The following is a 22,733-nucleotide window of genomic DNA, read 5'->3' on the forward strand; positions in this document are numbered from 1 at the left end:
TTTAGCAAAAATTATTTCTCTCATGCTGTAGTGATGAGACCTTTGTGGTATTTATCTGTGCTGTAGACATTTGACATCTAAATAACTGATTTATTTTTGTGTGTGTTTTTAATTTTACTTTGGGTGTTAGTGTTGTCTGCTGCAGAGGTCCCATTTGTAGCTAGGCCAATCTGAGTAGTTTACTCTTGGGGGAATTCTGCATCACTGCGTGTGCACAGAATTCATGTTCCCGCCCCCTGCAGACTTCTTTTCTTTCCTGCAGAAAAATGACTTCTGATGGGGGAGTAAAGGGAAGCCACAAGAGCAGCCACGCACACCTCCCTGGCAGCACAAGCAGGTCGGTTCAGCGCCTATTAGCCAATAGAGACGTAAATCACCACCGGGTGCGTGTGAAGGGGTGGGAAGTTGTGAGAGAGACACTGTCCTTCTCACTCCCTATTGCGGCACTCTTGGCATGGAGGGGCAAGGCTTCAGGGTGTGTCTGAGGCGGCAGGCGTGGCGCAGACTGTCCCCTCAGAAAGAGCAGAACGTAGCAGCCTGCCCGCTTAGTGAATTGTTTCCGTTGTCTTTGTAAATTCCCCCAGGAGTATAAAACAGGTGTAAAAGTTTTAAGGCTTCTTTATATGGTCAGAGTGGTGTAAAGGACAGTATGGCCTTATAAGTGCGTATGGTGCTTTACTGATTACAACTGGTTTAAATTATTGGACTGAAAAGAATTCTTATCAAAATGTGCTCTATGAACTGTTTACTACTGACTTCTCTGGAGATGGTCAGTAGCCAGTACAAATTGTGAGTTTGATTCTCCGGCCCTCACTTGCTCTTCAGTTGCCTATGATGTAACACTGAGCATATGGCTGCATGTATTTGTTGACTAATAACTAGAAATAAAGGGTCAAACCTAGCTACATTACTGTTAGGCAAGGAGGTTTGGGGATTTCCTCCGATGCTCCATCCACTGTATTGTACTTTAAATAAATTACCTAAATAATTGAAACCAACATGATTATATTGCGTTGTTTTGACAAATAAAATATGCAGAATTTTAAAATATTGTGCATAGAATTTTTAATTTTTTAGCACAGAGTTCCCCGGGAGTAGTAGTTATAATGCAGTGTGATAGCACAGAAACACACAAGTTGGAAAAGCAAGTCATTCTCACCTCTGGGGACCTCTGCTGCAATCTCTTACTCCTGTGAGTAAGGCTTATTCACAGGAGTAATCCCATTGAAGCCAGTGTCCGTCTATCATGTTTTTGTAGTGTGGGATCTTACTCGATCTACTGCGGTAGGATATGGGGCTGTAAATTCCTCCAGAACAGGTGTTGTGTTGGGCTTCCATAAACTGCCTTCTGCAAGCGCCAGATAGGCGCTGAGAGGGAGCATAGCAGTAGCATATGTTGTAAGTAGGCTTGGCAAAACTTGGTTTTTATTTTTTTTTTTATAATTTTGACAGATAATATTGTCTATTTTAAGCATTTTAAATCTTTGTATCAATTTAAATTTTTACAGTTGCAGGAAATTATGGGGGGCAGGCAATAATTAATGACAGTAAACATCAAGATTCAAAAAGTTGAAGTTTTATAACTGTTAAAACACAAATTGTCAGCATCACATATCAAAATAAATATCCTTCAATCAAATTCTAATAAGTTCTCAAGCACTATTTTTCTCTCTTTGCTGATCTGTAAATTTTGCTTATTCTTGGTGGAAATATTTTTTTGTCCGTTTGGCTGTGTGTGGTAAAATTGACACTTATCAGTAAAAACCACATCCTTCCGAGCCTGATTGTAAGCTATAGACAGACATCCTTGGAAATCTAATTAACATAGAGCAGTCTCTAGGCTGTCTAATTGACAGAAGAGGGAGGGTGTTTTTGTCCCATCTTTCCAGCAACTCAGGATTAGGAGGGTGCAAAGGTGAAAGCCTGTCAGTTAAGACTATGCTCCCTCTCTAGCCTGACAGTGAAACTGGCTATAAACAAAAATGAAATTGAATTCATTTATTTTGATTGTCCATCTTTCTGTTTCTCTTCTAGGTACTCATATGGCCCCCATTATCTGAGTGCCTCAGTCTTTAATGTATTTATCCACACAACAGCCCTGTGAAGTACGGCTGTGCTTTTATCCCCATTGTACAGATGGGAAGCTGAGGCATAGAGAGACTAAGGGGCAGATACTTAGAAGTAGTTAGGTGCCTAACTCCCATTGACTTCAGTGTGATTTAGGTGGTGCCTAGATACTTTTTAAAAATCTAGTCTTAAGTGGCTTGCTGAAGGTCTCACAGGCAGTTTCTGACAGAGCAGGGAATTGAACCTGGCTCTCCCAAGTTATCCTCTAATCTAGGAACAAAGCGCGTAGGCCATACTTGCAGGTTGTCAGGGGAGTCTTATCTTGGGGCAAGCAATAGCTACATGGGGAACAAAATATTGATAACGGGTTCTTCAATCTAGCAGACCTAGTTAGAACAAGAACCAATGGCTAGAAGTTGAAGCTAGAAAAATTCAGACTGGAAATAAGGCACAAGTTTTTAATAGTGAGAGTAATTAGCCATGAAACAATTTACCCAGGATTGTGGTAGATTCTACATCACAGACCATTTTTAAAGCAAGATTAACTATTTTTCTAAAAGATCTGCTCTAGTTCAAACAGGAATTAATGGACGGAAGTGCTATGACATCTTATCCAGGAGGTAAGACTAGATGATCACAGTGGTTCCTTCTGGCCTTATTGTCTATTTTCTGTAGTATCTGGCTGATGAATCTTGCCCATATGCTCAGGGTTTAGCTGATCGCCATATTTGGGGTCGGGAAGGAATTTTCCTCCAGGGCAGATTGGAAGGCCCTGGAGGTTTTTCGCCTTCCTCTGTAGCATGGGGCACGGGTCACTTGCTGGAGGATTCTCTGCTCCTTGAGGTCTTTAAACTACAATTTGAGGACTTCAGTAGCACAGATATAGGTGTGAGGTTTTTTTGTAGGAGTGGTGGGTGAAATTCTGTGGCCTGCGTTGTGCAGGAGGTCAGACTAGATGATCATAATGGTCCCTTCTGACCTAAATATCTATGAATCTATGAATCTATGATTATGAATCTAATAGTCTCAGGTTAGCATCCTAACAGCCGGACTGTCCTTTCTCCAAGCTGAGAGAAATTCAAAAAATCAATGGAAGGCACAAACAGCGAAAAATAAATCCAATTTAAAACCTTCCCTTCTGACAACCTAAGATATTACAACATAGGTAAAGAAATACATGTATTTAAATACATGTATTTATGACATATGACTTTAAACATGATGTATCCCTTTAATGTAGTTTGTTGCCTGCTTCCTGTGCAGACAAGTGTCCTGTTTCTTGCATTTTTAAAACAGAAAATGTTACCCTCAACAGGATACAAGGGCATTTTGTATTTTTGAAATGGAGACAGTAGCAGCTTTCATTGAACCCCATCTTGGCTTTGTGAGTCATGTGAATTGGACTGTAAACTATGAGTTATTCATGTTTGCTTAGGAGCATAGTGGAAAAGGGAAGAGCATTTTACATCCAGGTTTCCTTTAGTTTCCCCCCAGCAAGATGGATTTTAATTGAAAAGTCTTGGCTGCAGAGAGTGGTGGGGCGATGCATTTTTAATCTGTTCTTTTCAGTTAACTTAAAGTTTCTATATGAATGTACAATAGAACTTACGTTTCTGTTAGTATCTTTCGTACAACTGTATCACAAGACATAAGTCAGTTACGGTATCTGTGCAGATGTAACTGCTCATCCATATCTCTTCTTGCTTAACTGCTTATCAATATTTGCAGTGCAGCTGTTTCACTACACTTGTATCTTGCAGCTGGAGTTCACTGATGGCTAAGACTTCTTCAAATAGAAATACAGCATTGTACGGGCTATATATGCTCAAGTCAATGAGAACTGAGTAACGTTGTCACCTTGCAGGAGCAGGATCTTTCTTCTGTTTTATCATAAATCTAAGGGGTCCTTCTTCTCGAACGTGCAGTCATGTATTTGCAGGAGTCCCTGGCAAAATAAATGACAAGTTGGGAGTGTGTAATAACGACTCAATTACCAAGCCATTTCAGAGCACTAAAGAAAAGTGCTTCGAGGTCCAAGCCAACAACGTAAGTGCATCTCCTCATACAAAGAGTTTGAGCTGGCTTCTCCTGAAGTCCATGGCAAAGCGAACAAATGAGAGGAGTCTAAATAAACTGTGGAACCTGATCCTGCAACCCTTAACTTGCTCATTGGCTTTGTCTTCCTTGCAAAAAGGTGGTGGTTTTTTGGTTTGGTTTTGTTTTGTTTTATATTGAAATTGCTATTTCAAAAAAAACACTTTTTGGAGTGAAAACGCTGACTTCAGTGAGATTACTCAAGTAAGGGTTGCAGAACAGGGCAGGCTGCTGTATTCATTCATGTACAGTGGTGTAAAATCATATGTGAGATTGAGCCTGGTCTACACTTAAAATTTAGATTGACATAGCTACCTCAATCAGGGGTATGAAAAATTCCCACCCCTTGAGCGTCATAGCTATGCCGACCTAATACCCAGTGTAGATGCTGCTGTGTTGACAGAAGACTGCTTCTGTTGACCTCGATCAGGGAGGTGGTGGTCTACTCTATACAAATGGTAAAATCCCATCCATCAGTGTACAGTGTGTACACTAGGGGGTTATGCTGGCATAGCTATAATGACATAGCTATGCTGGTATAGTCCCCATAATGCAGATATACCCTCAGAAGGTTAATGAGGATGAAGAGTTATCTTCTCTAAGATGGGTTTCAGAGTAACAGCCGTGTTAGTCTGTATTCGCAAAAAGCTTATGCTCAAATAAATTGGTTAGTCTCTAAGGTGCCACAAGTACTCCTTTTCTTTTTGCTTCTCTAAGATGCTTTTAATTAATTATAACACTTTTTTTAGTGAAAACAATATATGGGGAAACTGAAACTCTGGGATGGTGTGACATGGCTCTCTGCAATGCCAAGGATATAATCCAGGAATTCTCCTCGGTTGCATGCTCTAAGCACTATACTGTCCCCCTCCCGTTAGGACTTTAAGGACTGATTAGCGTGGTAGCACACTATCTGCATCCCTCCAGCCTGAAAAAATGACCCCATTTGTTTACTGATCTTTCTTTCGGTAATAGATTTTTCTTTCTATTGACATTTTAATGTAATTGGTTGAATTATGTGACTTGTTCTTTCCAAAAAATGTTATGTTTTTGTCAAAAGCAGCTGCGTGTGGTAGGGCCAAATTTAATTTGAACTTCTGTCTTCATGCTTTATTTCCTGTTTACACAATACAAAAGGAACAAGGCAAAGCAAAAAAAAATAAGCCTCAGTTTATGAATCATGTTTTAAGTTTAAAATGCCTGTCAGAGCGTGAAGAGGTGGTGGTGGCTGGTTGTTTGTATTCTGATAGTCCTTAGGGCCCCAACTGAGATTGGGGTCCCATTGTGCCGGGCACTATGAAAACACATAGTAAGGGACAGGTCAGGCCTCGAAAGACTTACAATTTACATAGGTCTCGTCTACGCTAAATTTAACCAGTATAGTTAGTGATGCAGCCTCCCTAGTGAGGATGCAGTTACACCAGCAAAAAGATGCCTTATACCCCATATCTCTCTTCCTGCATGGGAAGAGGAATAAGCTATACCAGTATGAGTCATCTTTGTACCAGTATAACTGTCCACATTAAAGCTGTGTCAGCACTAGCTTTAACTTTCGCCGTTAAAACTTATGTCGCTCGGGTGTGACCCCAACCAACATAAATTACACCGACAAGCGCTGGTGTGGACAGCGCTCTGTTGGCAGGAGATGGGGGTTGGGATGGTTTAATTATGTCAAAGGGAGAGCTCTCTCCCACCAGCACAGAGTGGCTACATGGGAGATCTTACTGCAGTGCAGCTGCATCGTTACTGTAAGGTGTCTACTGTAGACATAGCCTAAGGATTGTACCAGTATAACTAGATCAGTGTTCCCAAAAAAAAAAAAATCATATCACTAAGCAAAATAGATATACTGGTGCAAAATGACAGGTTTCAGAGTGGTAGCCATGATAGCCTGTATCAGCAAAAACGACGAGGAGTCCTTGTGGCACCTTAATATAGGGAAATTACATTTTGTAATGACCAGGACATTACAAAACTGAATTTCCCCCTACTATTACTCACACCTCCTTGTCAATTGTTTGAAATGGGCCAACCTCATTACCACTACAAAAGTGATTTTTCCTCCCTTGGTAGTCTACTGTTAATTGAATTGTCTCGTTAGACTGACACCCCCCCCCCCCCGCCCTGCCACTTCGTAAGGTACCTCCCATCTTTTCATGTACTATGTATATATACTTGCTACTGTATTTTCCATTCCATGTGTCTGATGAAGTGGGTTTTAGCCCACAAAAGCTTATGCTCAAATAAACTTCTTAGTCTCTAAGGTGCCACAAGGACTCCCCGTTGTTTTTGGTGCAAAATGTGTGCAGACCAAGTGATAGACAAGACAAAGGGTGAGAGAAGAAACAGAGGGTCAGAGATGTAAAGTGAATTGCCTCATGTCACAACAATTTAGTGGTGGTTCTTCTTACTCGCAAGTTCAGTTTCCTGGTCTCAAGATCACACTGCGGTGTGAGGTGGAACTTTGTATGTGTCTGTTGTTTGTCATATTAAAGTAAGGGCTGACTTTTTTCTTTCACTTTACTAGTTATTTTTGTTGGTACTTAAAATTCTGGTTTAGAACTGTGGCCAAAATAAAGGGTTTTTTTTTTTTGTTGTGTTTTGTTTTTTAAAGGATTCTTTGTTTTCAGTTGGGATTTACTGAAAGCATTGGCACACATTTTCTGTCTTTAAATATCAAGTAGATAGAATCAGTTATCTGTGGTTCAGGATCCAAACCTGCAGCTTTTACTCACACGGTTAATTCCACTGAAGTCAGTGGAATTGCTGAGCAGAATAAGGATTGCATGATTGAGTCCTCCAAGAATTGAAATAATAAGAATGGTTCTCCACCCTCTCCCCATTAAATAATCTTTATTTGTAAAGTCTCTAAATATTTTTGCATGATTTTTTTTAAAAAAAAAATCAATGATGGAATGTGTGACTTCTCTGGGAGTTCTGTACTGCAGTCTGGTTCCTTGCCAAACTGTTATGTAAAAGAATTCTCTGTGAAGATAAACTATGTTGTCAGTTTCTGTGTTGCATCTGTGATTTTTTTGGGGGGAGGGGAAGGAGGGAGGGATGTTTTTCTTAGCAAACAATGGGTTAATAATTAAGGCCTGGTCTACAGTGGGAAATTCTATCAGTATAACTACTATCTCTCTCCGTGTAATTTTCACGCCTCCAAGAGAGGTAGGTATACCGACCTAACCCCCCGGTGTAGACATTGCTACATCAACAGAAGAATTCTTCCATCAACCTAGCTACCGCTTCTTGGGGAGGTGGACTGCCTATTCCAATGGGAGAACCTCTCCCATAGGCGTAGGTGGTGTCTACATCAAAGCACTATGGCGGCGAAGCCGCTGCTGTAGCATTTTACGCGTACTCATACTCTAACAGTTATGAAAGTGCCATGGTGAGCTGGGGAACAGTCAAATCATTATGTCTGCTGGTCTGGCACCAGTTTCTTCCCCTCTGAGTTTTTTTTTTTTTTTTTTTTTGCTTGGACCTGAGTCCAAACCAGGTTCGTTTGTTTCAACTTGTCTGCCTTCAGCTGGAATGTGCATGTGTTCTGGCAGCAGTTTCCTGTGCAACCTCTGACTGTGCCAGGTGCATTTAGCAATAAAGCTGCTAAAGTTGTTGACCGTGAGGTTGTAATTAATTAAGCCTTCAAATGTAGCATCCCATTAATACAAATCGGGTAATTCATATTTCTCTTAGTGATACTGTTTGAGCCTGCCTACTCTGTACAGTTAGAAACAAAAGTGTGCACTGGAAAGGCTACGCTGGCAGTCAAGAGCTAGAATAATGAATTTCTGAAAAAATGTGGACTTCGTTGAAAATTTTAAAATGCCTTTAAAATTGGGGTTTCTGTGAATGTGGGTTACAGTTATATGCTATTGATCTGATTTCTTTCTTTCTTTAATAGATTCATTGCTGTCTGATTTCAAAATTTCTCCAAGGAACATTTCTAGCAGATATGGCAGGTAAAGAGCAGTACTAAATACGGAGAAATAAAAACAATGGCAGATAATGTTTCAGCAGTGTACAGTGATCAGCATAGTGGATTAGGCATGACAAGCTTTTCTTCTTCTCTCCATAGGCCCTTTGCATCCCTTTTCGAGCCTTCTGGCTGCTCCCCTTTTCCTCCTTTCCGCATACTCCTATTTTACACTGTGTTTGTCCTCAAGGTCATTAACTGAGGTCCCCATCCTGGCCATAGAAGGCTGGATGTGGCTTAGATGCTTGTGTGGAGGAAATTGGTCACTGCAGTCCCTTCCTACAGAAATTAAACGTCTGCTTCCACAGCACTCCTAGCTGCATTATGAACTTTAACCAAGGGCTTAATTCTACTCCCATTGAAAACAATAGCAAAACTCCCATTGACTTCACTGCGAGCTGGAACGAGTCCTGAGTTTATACATCCTCTAAAATTGACAGTGGTTTTTTAGCAAACATTGTGCTTACTGTAGGCTAACAGTCTTGTCCTAGAGCAAAAGCGAGTATTGTAGAAATCTCTGGGGCACGTGATCGGATCTGAGAGAGAATATTTTCTTACATTTCTGTTGTTCCGCCGAAGAAACCACAAACAGTTTAAAATTGTATATGCACAGCAGCCCTAAAATGCAGCCAACTCTGGGGTGGGCGGTTAGCAGCCAACTGGCACACAGCGTGGTACACAATAGAGAATAATAGAGGAAAATTTTGGCCACTGACAAACGCCTTTAGCCAATTACCATGGGATCGTTAATTTCCAGGCAGTGCAAAATGCAAAGTAAACATTATAGTACTAAATGTATCTACCTTAGAGAGCTGGAGGGCTTATCTGAATGTTCCAGGGTTTGAACCTGTGCTTCAAGGAAATCTATGGGCCAGATGCACTGGTGGCTTGCCGTCATGGAAATGCTGGTGAATGAGACCCCCTTGCAGGGAGGGAAGGAGAGAGGGATCTGCAGTAACCTAAAGTGGCTGCAACTACATTTTGGGAGGGGGGACAAAGAAGGGGCTAGCAGCACCCTGATAAAGAGGCTGTGGGCAGACTCTTCCTTTAGCATCACAGTGAGGCTGCTCTTCTTGCTGGTGTTTCTATAGAGAGCAGTTCGTTTTGCCAGAGCAGCTTTTTATCTTCTCTCACAGAGATGATGGCAAGAGAGGGGGGGGAACTCTCTGGGACTGAAAGGTCATGTTAAGACACTTGTCTTGTCTTCTGTGCTGTTTGGAAGTTTTCCCAGGACATTTTTCTTCTCTTCCTCTGATTGTTTTTAATTCTGTTTTACTGAAGCTGAGGACTTGAAACAATTAGTCACAGTGCCCTGGAATCAAACTTTTAATCAGCACTCAAAGGCAAGAACAAATATTCCCAAATATGTAGAAATGCACACATGGTTATATTAGATATTCACACATGCGTATCTTCCCAGCAGCTAACAGCAGTTTGGATTACACAATTTAAGGAGTCCTATTACTTCTTTAAAAAATTTTAAAAATCAGAGGTTTAAAAAATAAAATGCATATAAGAAGGTCGATATCTCTCTGCTCCTTGTGTGGCTGTCCCTACCGTCTGTATAATGGTGTCTGAATTTATGGCTTGGTTTGCTAGGGGCAGGGCTGAATGAGAATAGAAATGTTGGATTTGGAAGGCAAGAAGGCCATGACTTATGAAATTCATAACAGTAAAAACATCCCTGATATCTGCAGGGCAGATAGTCCATGAAGAGTTAGTGTGACTCATTTTTCCCCTTTGACTGGATGGCATCCTTTTAGTATAACCTATTTCTAGAGGACTGTTCTCCTAAAGTCACCCCTTTCATTGTCATGAAACCGTATCAGCTGCAGGCCACAAGGCCTGATCGCTGTAGCCACTCCACTGGGAATGTAGGCTCTTCTGCAAGCAAACCTCCATCTGTCTCTGCCGGTGGGAGAGGAGAATCCCTGCTTTTCATCTGATTTGTTTGGTCTGGGAAACCAATATCCACCACTGCTTTTGTGCCCCAATGGATTAGATAAAATCCTCCTGCAAGGGCTGCCACCACTAGATGCAGCTAGTGACCTGGTTAGCTGGCCTCTCTCACCCTATCTAAGCTACTATGCTCGTGAGCTGAGTCTGGAGTCTGTTTCACTGCACCTTTTGTGGTCATTTATGCCAGTGAAACACAACTGAATCAGAATGGTGGTGCTTTTCCCCTGGTTTGCACTGGGGTAAATGACTACACAGGCTACAAAACAACAGAGAATGAGCCCTAAATATCTAGGGTAAAGATAAGTGCTGATATTGGCCCATCTGAGTAAATAAACTGGGTACCATGAACTAGGCATCCTCTTCTCTCCTATGGTGGGCATGTTTTTCAGGATAGTTCCAAGCTTCCACACTCTTCTCTGTGCTTCCTCTGAGTATTTCCATGCTGGGAAAGTGCGGGTGAGGGGGCATGTCATTATGATGATTCATTAATTTAAGAGAATATGTCTGAGTTAGCTAACCTGTGTATGTTTTTGTTTTTATAGAGAAAGTGAATAACTTCCCTCCGCTCCCCAAGTTTATTCCTCTGAAACCGTGCTTCTACCAGAACTTTGCCGATGAAATTCCCATAGACTATCAGAGTTTGGTGAAGAGAATTTACCATTTATGGATCTGTAAGTGAAATTATGAAATTTTTTGAGAAATTGTACATATTGGGCTCAACAGCTATAAAGAGGTAGATCCCCATGTATTACACATTTTAGAGTTTCACTTCTGTTCACTTATCAAGAAGAAAATCTTCCTTCTAGGATGCTGTGGTGTAGTTTGTGCCTGAATTTTAACCTGTTGTCCCATGAAGCTTACTTCAAAAGTAACTAGGGCAGTCAAGCGATTAATCGCACTGTTAATAATAGAATACCATTTATTTAAATATTTTTGGATGTTTTCTACATTTTCAAATGTATTGATTTCAATTACAACACAGAATACAAAGTGTACAGTGCTCACTTTATATTTATTTTTGATTACAAGTATTTGCACTGTAAAAAAACAAGAAATAGTATTTTTCAATTCCCCTATTACAAGTACTGCAGTGCAAACTCTTTATCATGAAAGTTGAACTCACAAGTGTAGAATTATGTTAAAAATAAAACTGCATTCAAAAATAAAACAATGTAAAAGTTTAGAGCCTGCAAATCCACTCAGTCCTATTTCTTGTTCAGCCAATCGCTCAGACAAACTAGTTTGTTTACATTTGCGGGACATAATGCTGCCCACTACTTGTTTACAATGTCACCTGAATGTGAGAACAGGCTTTCTCATGTCAATGTTGTAGCCTGCATGGCAAGATATTTACGTGCCAGATGCGCTAAAGATTCATATGTCCCTTCATGCTTCAACCACCATTCCAGGGGACATGCGTCCATGCTGATGACAGGTTCTGCTCGATAACCATCCAAAGCAGCGTGGACCGATGCATATGCATGTTCATGTTCATTTTCATTGTCTGAGTCGGATGCCACCAGCAGAAGGTTGACTTCCTTTTTTGGTGGCTCGGGTTCTGTAGATTCCCCTCGGAGTGTTGCTCTTTTAAGACATCTGAAATCATGCTCCACACCCCGTCCCTCTCAGATTTTGGACAGCACTTCAGATTCTTAAACCTTGGGTCCAGTGCTGTAGCTATCTTTAGAAATCTCACATTGGTACCTTCTTTGTGTCTTTGCGTTTTGTGAAATCTGTAGTGAAAGTGTTCTTAAAATGAACAACATGTGCTGGGTCATCATCTGAGACTGCTATAACATGGAATATAAGGCAGAATGTGGATAAAACCAACCAGGGGACAAAAAATTCTCCCCCCAAGGAGTTCAGTCACAAATTTAATTAACGCATTATTTTTTTTAACAAGCATCATCAGCATGGAAGCATGTCCTCTGGAATGGTGGCCGAAGCATGAAGGGGCATACGAATGTTTAGCGTATCTGGCATGTCAAAATCTTGCAACGCCAGCTACAAAAGTCAGGTTTCAGAGTAACAGCCGTGTTAGTCTGTATTCGCAAAAAGAAAAGGAGTACTTGTGGCACCTTAGAGACTAACCAATTTATTTGAGCATAAGCTTTCGTGAGCTACAGCCCACTTCATCGGACTCATACTGTGGTATGAGCAGCTCACGAAAGCTTATGCTCAAATAAATTGGTTAGTCTCTAAGGTGCCACAAGTCCTCCTTTTCTTCTAGCTACAAAAGTGCCATGCGAATACCTGTTCTCACTTTCTGGTGACATTGTAAATAAGAAGCAGGCAGCATTATCTCCTGTAAATGTAAACAAACTTATTAGTCTGAGCGATTGGCTGAACAAGTATTGGGACTGAGTGGACTTGAAGGCTCTGAAGTGTCACATTGGTTTGTTTTCTGTGAACACCTGAGTGGCTGATCAGGCCAATTTGAGTTTCGAACCGTCGGTGTCACACTAAATCTCTTTGTCATGAAATTGCAACTTACAAATTTTTTTTTTGTTACATAACTGCACTCAAAAACAAAACAATCAGTGATGATATAGTGATCTTCGAACTTGAAGGACGCACAACAACATTGGTCACTTTAGCAGTGGAGATATGTCTGCAGGTTTTGCATCTGTTATGGTTGGGTTGGTGCTGCTTTGCATTGGTGTGTCCTGGTTTGTGGGGAGCTTGCTTGTAATGATGAGCTTGGTGAGGTTGGGGGTTGTTTGAAGGCCAGAAGAGGGGGTTCAGGAAAGATTTCTTTCAGGATGTGGTCCCCATCAAGTATGGGTTGTAATTGTTTGATACCCTGTATGGGTTGGTAGGTGACGACAATTGATGGGGAATCCTAATTTGAACAGCAAGTACTGTTGGATCTCGCTGTCCCGTGAGCTTGTACTCTCTAGCTGAACAGTTCTGAAACCAGGAGTGGAAACTAAGCTTTCCTCTCTGTGGAATGAAATTAGATTCTACTTCAATGGTAGACCTGTAGAAAGGGGAGTCTGGGCCAGGGAAATGCTCATGAACAGGGGTTCTCAAACTTTTTTTTTTTTTTTTTTTTTTGGCTGGGACCCCCTTTGAAAATATTTCAGGCTGTGATGACACCCCTCCCCCCCCCAAAAGTGACAACCCCCCACCATGCCATCCTTACTTCTGTGCTGCTGCTGGTGGCCTCGCTGCCTTCAGAGCTGGGTGTCTGGTCAGCAGCTGCCACTTTCACAACCCCTTACAGTAGCCTTGCAACACCCCCCCCGCCCCCCGTTTTGGGTCAGGACCCCCAGTTTGAGAAACCTGCTCCTGAAGATGAAAAAAATCCTTTTGCCCTGCCAACCCTTTCCTCCCAAAATACCTGTCATCCCAGCTTCCCTTCTGGTTACAGAAATAACTTTCTCGCTGAGGGACACAATACACACTTGATGCTGTGGGTTTTATTCCAAACGTTGTGTGAGAAAGAGGTGTGTGTGTGTATATATATAAACAATAGGATGATCTGTCACTTCATTGTTCTTTTGTTATTCAGAGATGCTGAAAAAAGCTCTAATTTTCTTGCCTGAAGAAACTGCTTGTCTCCTCCAGACTGACTAGTTAAATGTTGCATGCAGTAAAGCTGCCTTTGTGTGTGGATGGGTTTTGTTTTGTTTTGTTTTTTTAAACAAAGCATCCCTCATTCAATTTAGTGGAAAAATGGAAAGGTGCCAGCCATTTAGGCAACTGGGCCACATGTATGTCTGAGCAGACCTGGGCTTTCCTCTGTGCATTTTAGATTTCCATCTGCTGCACGTTTTCTGTTTGGGTCATTCTGGGTTTCTGGGGTGGGTGGGGCATAAAGGTGAGAGAAACAGATCCAAAGAGAAGACAAAAACATTTTAAAATAAATACATACTAGAAAGCTGAGGGGTCATTATTTTAATTGGATTTGAACATTTAATAACAAAATGTGTAGTGAGATTTGGGGAATCCTGTACCAGAGCTCCTACTACTGGAGAACAAATGCCTGTGTAAATCACATTTTGCATTACAGCTTTATAGGCACCATTGATTTAAAGTGTTTGTATTTGCTTGTTTTTATAGCCCACGAGTTATCAAACTAAAAATTCTAGACTCTCCAGTTATTCACTTTAAATAGGATTTAACTTAAAAGTGAGTTTTCCCTTTGCTAAATCTTAAGGCATCTGCAAACCAGGGCATTTAAAGCAAGTCTTTTGTTAACCTTTTACAGTTAACTTATACCACGGAAGTGAAACCTGCATAACTGAGCGAAGGATTTTTTTAATTAAAACTGTTTTTTGATGTTGTTAACTCCCATTTAACTTAAATGCCTGAATAATCAGTTAGAAACTTCTCATATTAAAGATTCAGCTGTGTATCTTCCCAGTATGATGTGTTGGTACACACTCATTTATTAATTACTCAGTGTCCCCAAAGTCGGTTAGGAGGGGACATATAATTGGCTGAGCTTGCGAGACACTCAACTTGATGGTATAAGGCATCTCTGTTTGGATGGTTAAGCATTGGAATGAATTGCCCAGGGAGGTCTAGATAGTACTTAGTCCTGCCATGAGTGCAGGGGACTGGACTAGATGACCTCTCTAGGTCCCTTCCAGTCCTATGATTCTATATAACTTTTTAATGCTCCATCCTATCTGTTCTAAAATTTCTGGGAATTTTCCAGGTATCAATGGGCAGAACTCAATTGATATTGTGGGGGGGAATCAGAAAGCGGGAAGGTGGAAAATGGCATCACACTGAGCTCCTGGCATCAGTTTAGCATAGCCACAGCTTCAAGCCCTCTGTAATTGTCTTTAGATTGAAGAGCCACTTGATGGAAGCTATTAAAACTTTCCAGCATAACACCCTATCTCATCTCTGCTCATCCTCCCAATAGAGTTAAACATGTTGAAACCTTGAATGATGCATCTCCCAGGCAGGAAGAAGTAAAATAATGTTTGAGGCGGGGGGAGAGGACCTGTGCAGACCCTGGCATTGAGGGATGTGGAATCCTGTTACGGGAGTTGGGGGAAATAGGGACACACAGAGTCCCTTCCATGGAGGGCAATTGGGAGATCCTGGTATAGGAGAATAGGATGCCCAGAGCCCCTGGCAAGATGGGGGACAGTGGTGTGGGGAAAACCCACCACAGAGCCCTTACTTGGACTCCATGTGCTAGCCAGGGAAGCTACTTGTGCGGGGGTGTTTTTTCAATGGGATGATTCCACTCCTTTAAAGACCCTTCTGTACCATTCTTGGGGCATAAAGGGACCTTGATGTAACTAAAAATCTGGCAACTCAATTTTACTTTGTAACAATAGAGGTCCAAATCCTGATCTTCCACTGATCCCTTCACTTGCAGAATTATCCACCCAGTTTTCCTTCCACTAACATATGCTCACAAATGAGTCCCTTGATTCCTCTACTGGTATCTGCCCCATTCCAAAACTGACCATCCCTAGCAGCAGTTCTTCCAAGTTACAGCAGAAGCCATGCCTTGTGGTCAGCGTGTTGATAACGTCCACCCCAATCACTTCATTGTGCTAACAGTTCCTCCCATAACAAGGTCTCCTTGTATTATAATACAAACCATTTGCTTCCTCTTTTTCTGAAGGCAGCAAACAGCACTACTTATGCCCTCTCCTGTTCTCTCTTTATAGTTTACTGCATCACACTAGTGGTGAATCTAATTGGCTGCCTGGCCTGGTGGATTGGTGGTGGTTATGGCGTTAATTTTGGCTTGGCCATCCTTTGGCTTTTTCTGTTCAGCCCCTGCAGTTACGTATGCTGGTTCCGGCCTGCATACAAAGGTTTTCGGTAAGTAGACACTCATCTTCTTCCTTTGATCAAAGGGTTTCCTCTGAGAGGTTCATTCAGTAAATGTTGATCAAGAAGACAATGCCCGCAAGCTGTTATCTGTCAGGGCAAAGATTAAGGAGAAAGTAAATGGAATATTCAGTTACAAAAATATTTAGTTAAGAAAGTTTGGCCAGCTCAGGAGCTTATAGATGAAGCTATAGGGCTTCCCATCTCTGGGTGGCTGGTTTGAATCCAGCCCAGGTAGAGAGTGACTCAAAGTTGCTGCTGTCTGTTGGTGGTTTGGTGGCTGCTTGTTGCTTGTATTATGATAGTGGTTAAAGGGATCCGATTGTCCATAGTGCTATACAGATATGGACTAAGAGCTAGTCTCTGCCCCAGAGAGCTTACAGTTGAAATAGACAAGATGGACAAAGGGTGGAGGTAGTGGGGAAGGATACAGTCTACAAGCTACGTATGAGCTCAGTGAAGAATACGATGATTAGTGAGAAGTATCCATGCCCACAAAACACCACCCTTGACACAGACTGGCCCCTTGTTGGCAGAGAGGTCCAGGCCTGAAAAGGCCACAGAAACTTAGCTTCTCTCTTGTCCCCATGAAGGGTTCCTTCAGAACCGGGCTGATTCACATTGGTGAAGGGGAGCTCGCAACAAGATCTTGCATTGCTGATGACCATGCGGGTTGACCTGTTCTGGGGTTATTGCAGCACTCTTCGGTTTGGCACTTTCACAAGCATGAAATCCATATTTTAAAAATTTAAAATTGTTACTGTATTGTGATTATTAAATATCCCTGGGGTTACCTAAGCATTCACGTCGCTAATGGTATGAGAGACATTCTTCAAAAAGCTTGTTTGAGATTTTTGGTTTCTCAGTTCTTTATGGGAAAACTGTACAGAAGCAGCTTGCTAAGAACTGTTCTGTTTTTTGTCTCTAGGCACAGCATCTAGTTACGCACATTGGGAGGGGGTATTTAAATAAAAGCAGCACACAAAGACCAGGTCTCTTCTTAAACTGCACAAATCTATTTAAAATCCTACTTTTTTTTTTAAATTACTAATCATTTGCGTGTCTCTAGTGCCTGCTGGGAATTGCAAAGCACTTTGCAAACATTAGTGCATTGAGACTTGCATCTCTTTGAGGGACTTGTGTTTAATCTCCATTTTGCATAGGGAAACTGAGGTGTGGAGAGGGGAAGTTATTTTCCCAAGGTCATGCAGCAAGTCACTAGCAGAGCTGACAGGAGTCTCATTCCAGTTTCCTAGAAACCCTCTCTCCCTTCCTTCACGACCAGTGTGTTTTTTTAATTGGTTAATCATCAAATTCTATGGTAAGAAGTTAATTTAGAAAAAAAGCAGAAGCAGCTGACAGGAATAGAAGCAGACAGACTAAGGCCCTGATTCTAGAAAGCACTCAAGTATATGCTAAATTTTAAGCGTGTGCCAGTGGGACTTACGCAAGTGCTTAACTCTAAGCATGTGCTCAAGTGCTTTCCTGAATCTGCATCTAAATGCTCACCTCAAATACTAACAAAATGTGTGCTAATGTACTGGAAATGATTAAAACCATAGCAACTAAATTAATTACGTTATAGAATTCAAAGGAGATAACTTCTAAAAGGATATGAAAAGCAAAGCAGTTGAATCATCTGAAATTCTTAAAGGAAGTGAAAAATGAAATCTGAGAAGTGTTACTCTACTGGGCTGTGTTTTTTTTGTTTTTTTTTTTCCTTCCCCTTTCCTAATTCAGAAGTCCCTGGGGTTTCCAAGTCTAGCAGAACTCTGTTCAAGGAGCACTTTCTATTCCAAAGTCTGGGAAAATTACTCCTCCGCAATGCTTTCCTCTGGGCTTTGTGGGCTAAGATTCTAATTATTTCTTTAATGCTGTTTGTATGTGTTTGTGCAACTGAATGCTGAAAGGCCCTTGCGATTACCCTGTGTAAATACTTCTCTATAAAATCAATACCCAAGGGACAGGCCAGCAAGCCACAGAGCAGTTAGTTTGGAGGAGACTTTAAAGAAAAGAGCGGTGTAATCAGGGAAATCTTTTTATGAGAAAGGAATACTGTAGCCAGATTCATTACAGCCAGTCTGACTTCTAGAGAGTCAGGTTAGACCCACTTGCTAGGCTTATTCCCAGATGTTACAGCCATGGTAGATATTGGGATAGCATACTCCATTGGATGTTTTTGTGAAACATTCACCATATGTCCACATCCAAAGTTAAATTAGGTGCAGGGCCTTGGCATGAGAGCAGAGATGTGGCAAATTTCCAGCGGAAAGGTGGATCAGAATTCACCTTTTCCACATGTTCTAGCTCAGTGGTATTCAACCTTTTTTTTTCATTTGCGGATCCCTAAACCAATTTCAAATGGAGGTGTGGACCCCTTTGGAAATCATATAGTCTGCAGATCCCCAGGGGTCCTCAGTCCACAGGCTGAAAACCACTGCTCTAGCTGATTCCCATACACCCCTTCAAATTGAGATTTCTTCACTATTGCCAGGTCGTTGTCATGAGAGTCCATTTAAAGGTCCTGCCTGGAAAGTTGTTGTTCTTTCACTGTGATTTGGTTGCAGTACTGAGACAAATAGTCCGTGGTTAAGGTAATTCTGTCACCGTAAATGTGCTATACTCAGATCCAGTATTCGAAAGGAGAATGCCATGATGGTAGCATTTTGCTATTCTGTAGCATTGTCCAACCCAGGATGTCCAGTCTCTTTCACAACACCCCTGTGAGGTAACAATACTACTGGAGACAGAGGCCACATCTTCTATTGACCTGCCCTTTGTGGAGGTATTCATGCAACTTTACACCCACTTTGCACTGGTGTAAATGACTGCATAAGGTGTAGGGCAAGAGAGAATCAAGTCCTGAGGGTTTCCAACTTGCCCAAGGTCAGTCCCGTTCATTTGCTCTCATCATTAAGTACCAGATTTACAACAGTATTTAGGTGCTTAAATGTGCAGATAGGCACCTAAGAGGAATTACATACTCAAGGGGAGTTAAGAACCTAACTCATTTAGTTGACTTTCAATGCGAGTTAGGTACCTATCCTGCTTAGGCACCTAGGGGATTTTAAAAAGCTCCTCTGTGCATCTTTAGGTGCCTAAATACCTCTGAACATCTGGCCTAGAACACACCACCTCCCTGTTTCTGTGATTCAATGGATTTGATGTCAATAATTTGCACTATTAAATGTCATCAGGTATGAGTGGGTCCAGAGCTAAACTTCCGTTTAAACTACCAGTATTCCTTGCCAAAGAACGGCTGACTAATATGGGGGGTGGTAGATGAAGACACTGCATCTGATGGTACCATCTGTGCTCCTATTGCTGGATGGCACGGCTAGAGCCCTGGTAGAGCTATGCCGACCCCCGGTACATCTTGTGATGGAGAGGCCATTGAGCACACCTAGTTTTGGTAGCCACCATGCATACCTGGACCACGAACATAAACTCTGCTGACCTCGTTCAGTAGTTTGGCACCTGCCTGACCTATCCAGCCAAAAGGCAGAGGTGCTGCGGAGTTACAAAAAGCAGCGTTGCCTCTGAACACAACTGCTTTCCCCAGGCAGCATTCCACCCAGCTCATGAGGCTCAAATGCACTCTGTACATGGCTGTCAGAGCTGTTTTTCTTCCTAATCCGTCCCAGAGCTGGGTTATCAGTGGCCCACTTCCTTAACCACAGGTGTGTAAACTGGTGACAAACAGCCACTGGGATATTCCCAGCTAGGATTCTTGTTCTCAATAATTGCATGTAATGCACATACAGGATCTGTCTGGCTGCCAGCACTCGTACCCATGTGTTCCCATGGCCTTGTGCCTGCTCACAAATGGATGGGTTGCGTTATGAAAAGCACAGGTGTCAAACTGCATTGAGTGTAGACATGCAGTCAGGATAACGCAGCAGGTGCTTTCTCTTCTGCAAGAGGCTGCTGAGGTATTGGTGGGAAACATGCCTCTCTGAAGGTGGTCATATGTCTAATTAGTTTTAGATCAATTTCAGGACCTAGGTTTATTGAGGGAGATTAAGTCCTGATGATGCAGAGACCTGTGTGTTTCCAGCACTCGAGAAAGGGGGGCGGGGAATATTCGTCTTTAAGGTACAAAACTGAGTGGCGATCCATTGCTTCATGATAAAGTGTGTATGGAGGGAGTGGGGACACAGTAACATGGTACAGTACAAGGTGATAAACCCCATGCATTCTCCCTAATATCCTCTCTCATTTCACAGGTCTGACAGCTCTTTTAATTTCATGGCTTTTTTCTTCATCTTTGGTGCCCAGTTTGTTCTGACAGTCATACAAGCAATCGGTTTCTCCGGCTGGGGTGCATGGTAAGCAGGATGCTCCCATTGTCTTTGAATGGAGCACTCAGTCCATGTCTTCTCTCCATCTAGCTGCAGAGATTTTTGTCCCATAGATTCAGCCTATGTTCCACATTTCCACTCATTAAATGCTGATGTTTGGGGGTGGGGAAGAGTTGGAGGAGATGATAGGGGAAGGGGTTTGACGAAGAAAGGGTCCTGGTTGGAGTGAGGGCATGGTCTCAGCTCCTCTCACCTCGCTAAGGACTGAATATGTTACATGATTTGAACCAGCATAGGATTTTCATCCGGTCTGTTCTTTCAGGGCTACGTGTTATCCCCCACCCTAATAAATAGGGCCCTACCAGATTCACGACCATGGACTGTGAAATCTGGTCTTTTGTGTGCTTTTTACCCTACACTATACAGATTTCACGGGGGAGACGAGCGTTTCTCAAATTGGGGGTCCTGACCCAAAAGGGAGTTGCATGGGAGTCGCAAGGTTATTTGGGTGGGGGGGAGAGGTCACAATATTGACATCCTTACTTCTGCACTGCCTTCAGAGCTGGGTGGCTGCAGGACGGCAGCTGTTGGCTGGGCACCCAGGTCTCAAGGCAGCACCCTGCCAGCAGCAGCGCAGAAGTCAGGGTGGCAAGACCATACCAGGCCACCCTTACTTCTAAGCTGCTGCTGGCAGGGTGCTGCCTTCAGAGCGGGGATTCCAGCCAGCAGCTGCTGCTCTCCAGCCGCCCAGCTCTGAAGGAAGTGCCGCCGCGGGCAGCAGCGCAGAAGTAAGGGTAGCAGCACCGCAGCCCCCCCTGCAATAACCTTGTGACCCCCACAACTCCTTTTTGGGTCAGGACCCCAACAATTACACTACCGTGAAATTTCAGATTTAAATAGCTGAAATTGTTAAATTTATTATTTTTTAAGTCCTATGACTGTGAAATTTGACCAAAATGGACCGTGAATTTGGTAGGGCCCTACCAATAAATAACCATTTCTCCCTCCATATGACCACACCATTGCCGCGGAGAAGCCACCCGTGAGTTTGCAGCGAGGTTCCAACCCAGCTTCTTGGGGGTGAGAGTGAGGAGATCAAGACATCTTATCCTTTCTTCCCATCTTCCCCGTGCACATAAATTTCACTTCATCTCCAGTCTACAAAGCTAGAGTCCCAACGTTCATCCTTAAATAATAATTGGAGGGTATGTTATTGACCTTCCCTGTTTAGGTCACAGAAGGTTGATAATTTAACCTGCCATCTTTAGAGCCCTGGATGCAAATCCTGCTGAAGCTAGAATAACAGGGGGAAAAAGTGCTATGCAGAGTGCTGTGTTTAAACGCTGCTCCTCAGGGTACCCATGAGGCACAGTGTGAAGACCTGTGGGAAATGGAGACTCAGAGCTAGGTCAAGGACTCTCAGGTTCCTGGTTCTTAACCCCAGCTTTATTCCACTAGCCCCCATACTACCTCTGCACAAGTGAAAATAAATTTGGTTCCCTGATGGACGTTTGTTTACCTCCTAAAACCTCACCATTCAACTGGCTTCCAGGCCCCTAGAGAAATTCACCTAGCAGGGGATGTTGCAGGTCAGGACTTGAGGTGCCTTGACAGAGATGTGCAGGGGGGAGTGCCTACCTGTACTGCAGCTGGTTCTTGCCCTAGTTTGTTCGTTTTTCCATGCATATCCTGGAACTTTAAAACTCCCTTGCAAATATTTTCAGGTTGGCGGTCACAACAAACGACCGTCTCTGTATTTCACTTTCTTCCAGCGGATGGTTGGCAGCCACTACTTTTTTCAGTACCAGTGTTGCCGCGGCTGTGTTCATGCTGTTCCCAGCCATACTGTTTACGGTGTCGGCAGTTGCGATGTCCTTCTATCTCCTAAGGGTAAGTGCCTCAGTTGCCTTTCTGACATGGAGTCTCTGTCAGTTCTGTGCATCAAAGCAAAGTGAATCATCAGCTCGGTGGTCGCTGTAACCATTCGCATCCGATAAAGTTGAGAGTATAAACCGTGAGGGGGTTGTCCCCCTGCCAAGCCTGATCCCCTCCAAGGCACATCTAGATGAAAGGTTGAGTGCGCAGTTGAGGGTTCTCTCCATGCAATGCAACAGTGTCCCTCCCAGCATGAATCCATGGACAACCATTGATTCGGAGAATTAAACTTGTTGAGACCCACACAATGACAGATGGGGGTGGTGGAAGGGAGATTCATGGGAGGATCTTTCTCCTTAAAGTGGTCTGCAAAAAGAAAAAGCTGGAGAGCCACTGTCCTAGGGAATACAACAGGAGACACTTCACCACAGTATTTCTGTTGCACTTCATCTGTCACACAAGATGATGCCAAAGCTGACCAGTCCAGCAAAGTGTTCTCTACCCCAAAGCAGCTGCCATCAGGACAGTTTACCTCTGGAATGTGGGACCATACTGCCTTCTTTGAGATCACACGTTGGCTGGCATCTGTGTGGTAGGGTGGCTGAAGAAAGTCACTCCTCCTCCTGCACCTCTATACACCCAGCTATATA

At 42.7% G+C, this 22,733-nt stretch overlaps 1 protein-coding gene across 17 annotated transcripts in view; it reads left to right on the forward strand.

The window, feature by feature from the left end:
- SCAMP4 (secretory carrier membrane protein 4) overlaps positions 1 to 22,733 on the forward strand; it is a 31,533-nt gene that overhangs the window by 5,014 nt on the left and 3,786 nt on the right. For 4 of the 17 annotated variants that reach the window (XM_043535699.1, XM_043535695.1, XM_043535700.1 and 1 more), the window contains exons 2-6: positions 8,069 to 8,126; positions 10,642 to 10,770; positions 15,742 to 15,898; positions 20,134 to 20,235; positions 21,981 to 22,098. In XM_043535699.1, coding sequence (XP_043391634.1) covers positions 8,120 to 8,126; positions 10,642 to 10,770; positions 15,742 to 15,898; positions 20,134 to 20,235; positions 21,981 to 22,098 — 513 coding nt within the window. In that variant the 5' untranslated portion in view covers positions 8,069 to 8,119. Of the gene's footprint in view, positions 1 to 262; positions 338 to 2,638; positions 2,688 to 4,006; positions 4,114 to 4,158; positions 7,750 to 8,068; positions 8,127 to 10,641; positions 10,771 to 15,741; positions 15,899 to 20,133; positions 20,236 to 21,932; positions 22,099 to 22,733 lie in introns of those variants that run through there. The other 13 variants (XM_037885526.2, XM_043535694.1, XM_037885529.2 and 10 more) reach the window with 10 other exon arrangements.

Source organism: Chelonia mydas, chromosome 25, assembly GCF_015237465.2.
Source record: "Chelonia mydas isolate rCheMyd1 chromosome 25, rCheMyd1.pri.v2, whole genome shotgun sequence".
In the NCBI taxonomy this organism is placed as follows: Eukaryota; Metazoa; Chordata; order Testudines; family Cheloniidae; genus Chelonia; species Chelonia mydas.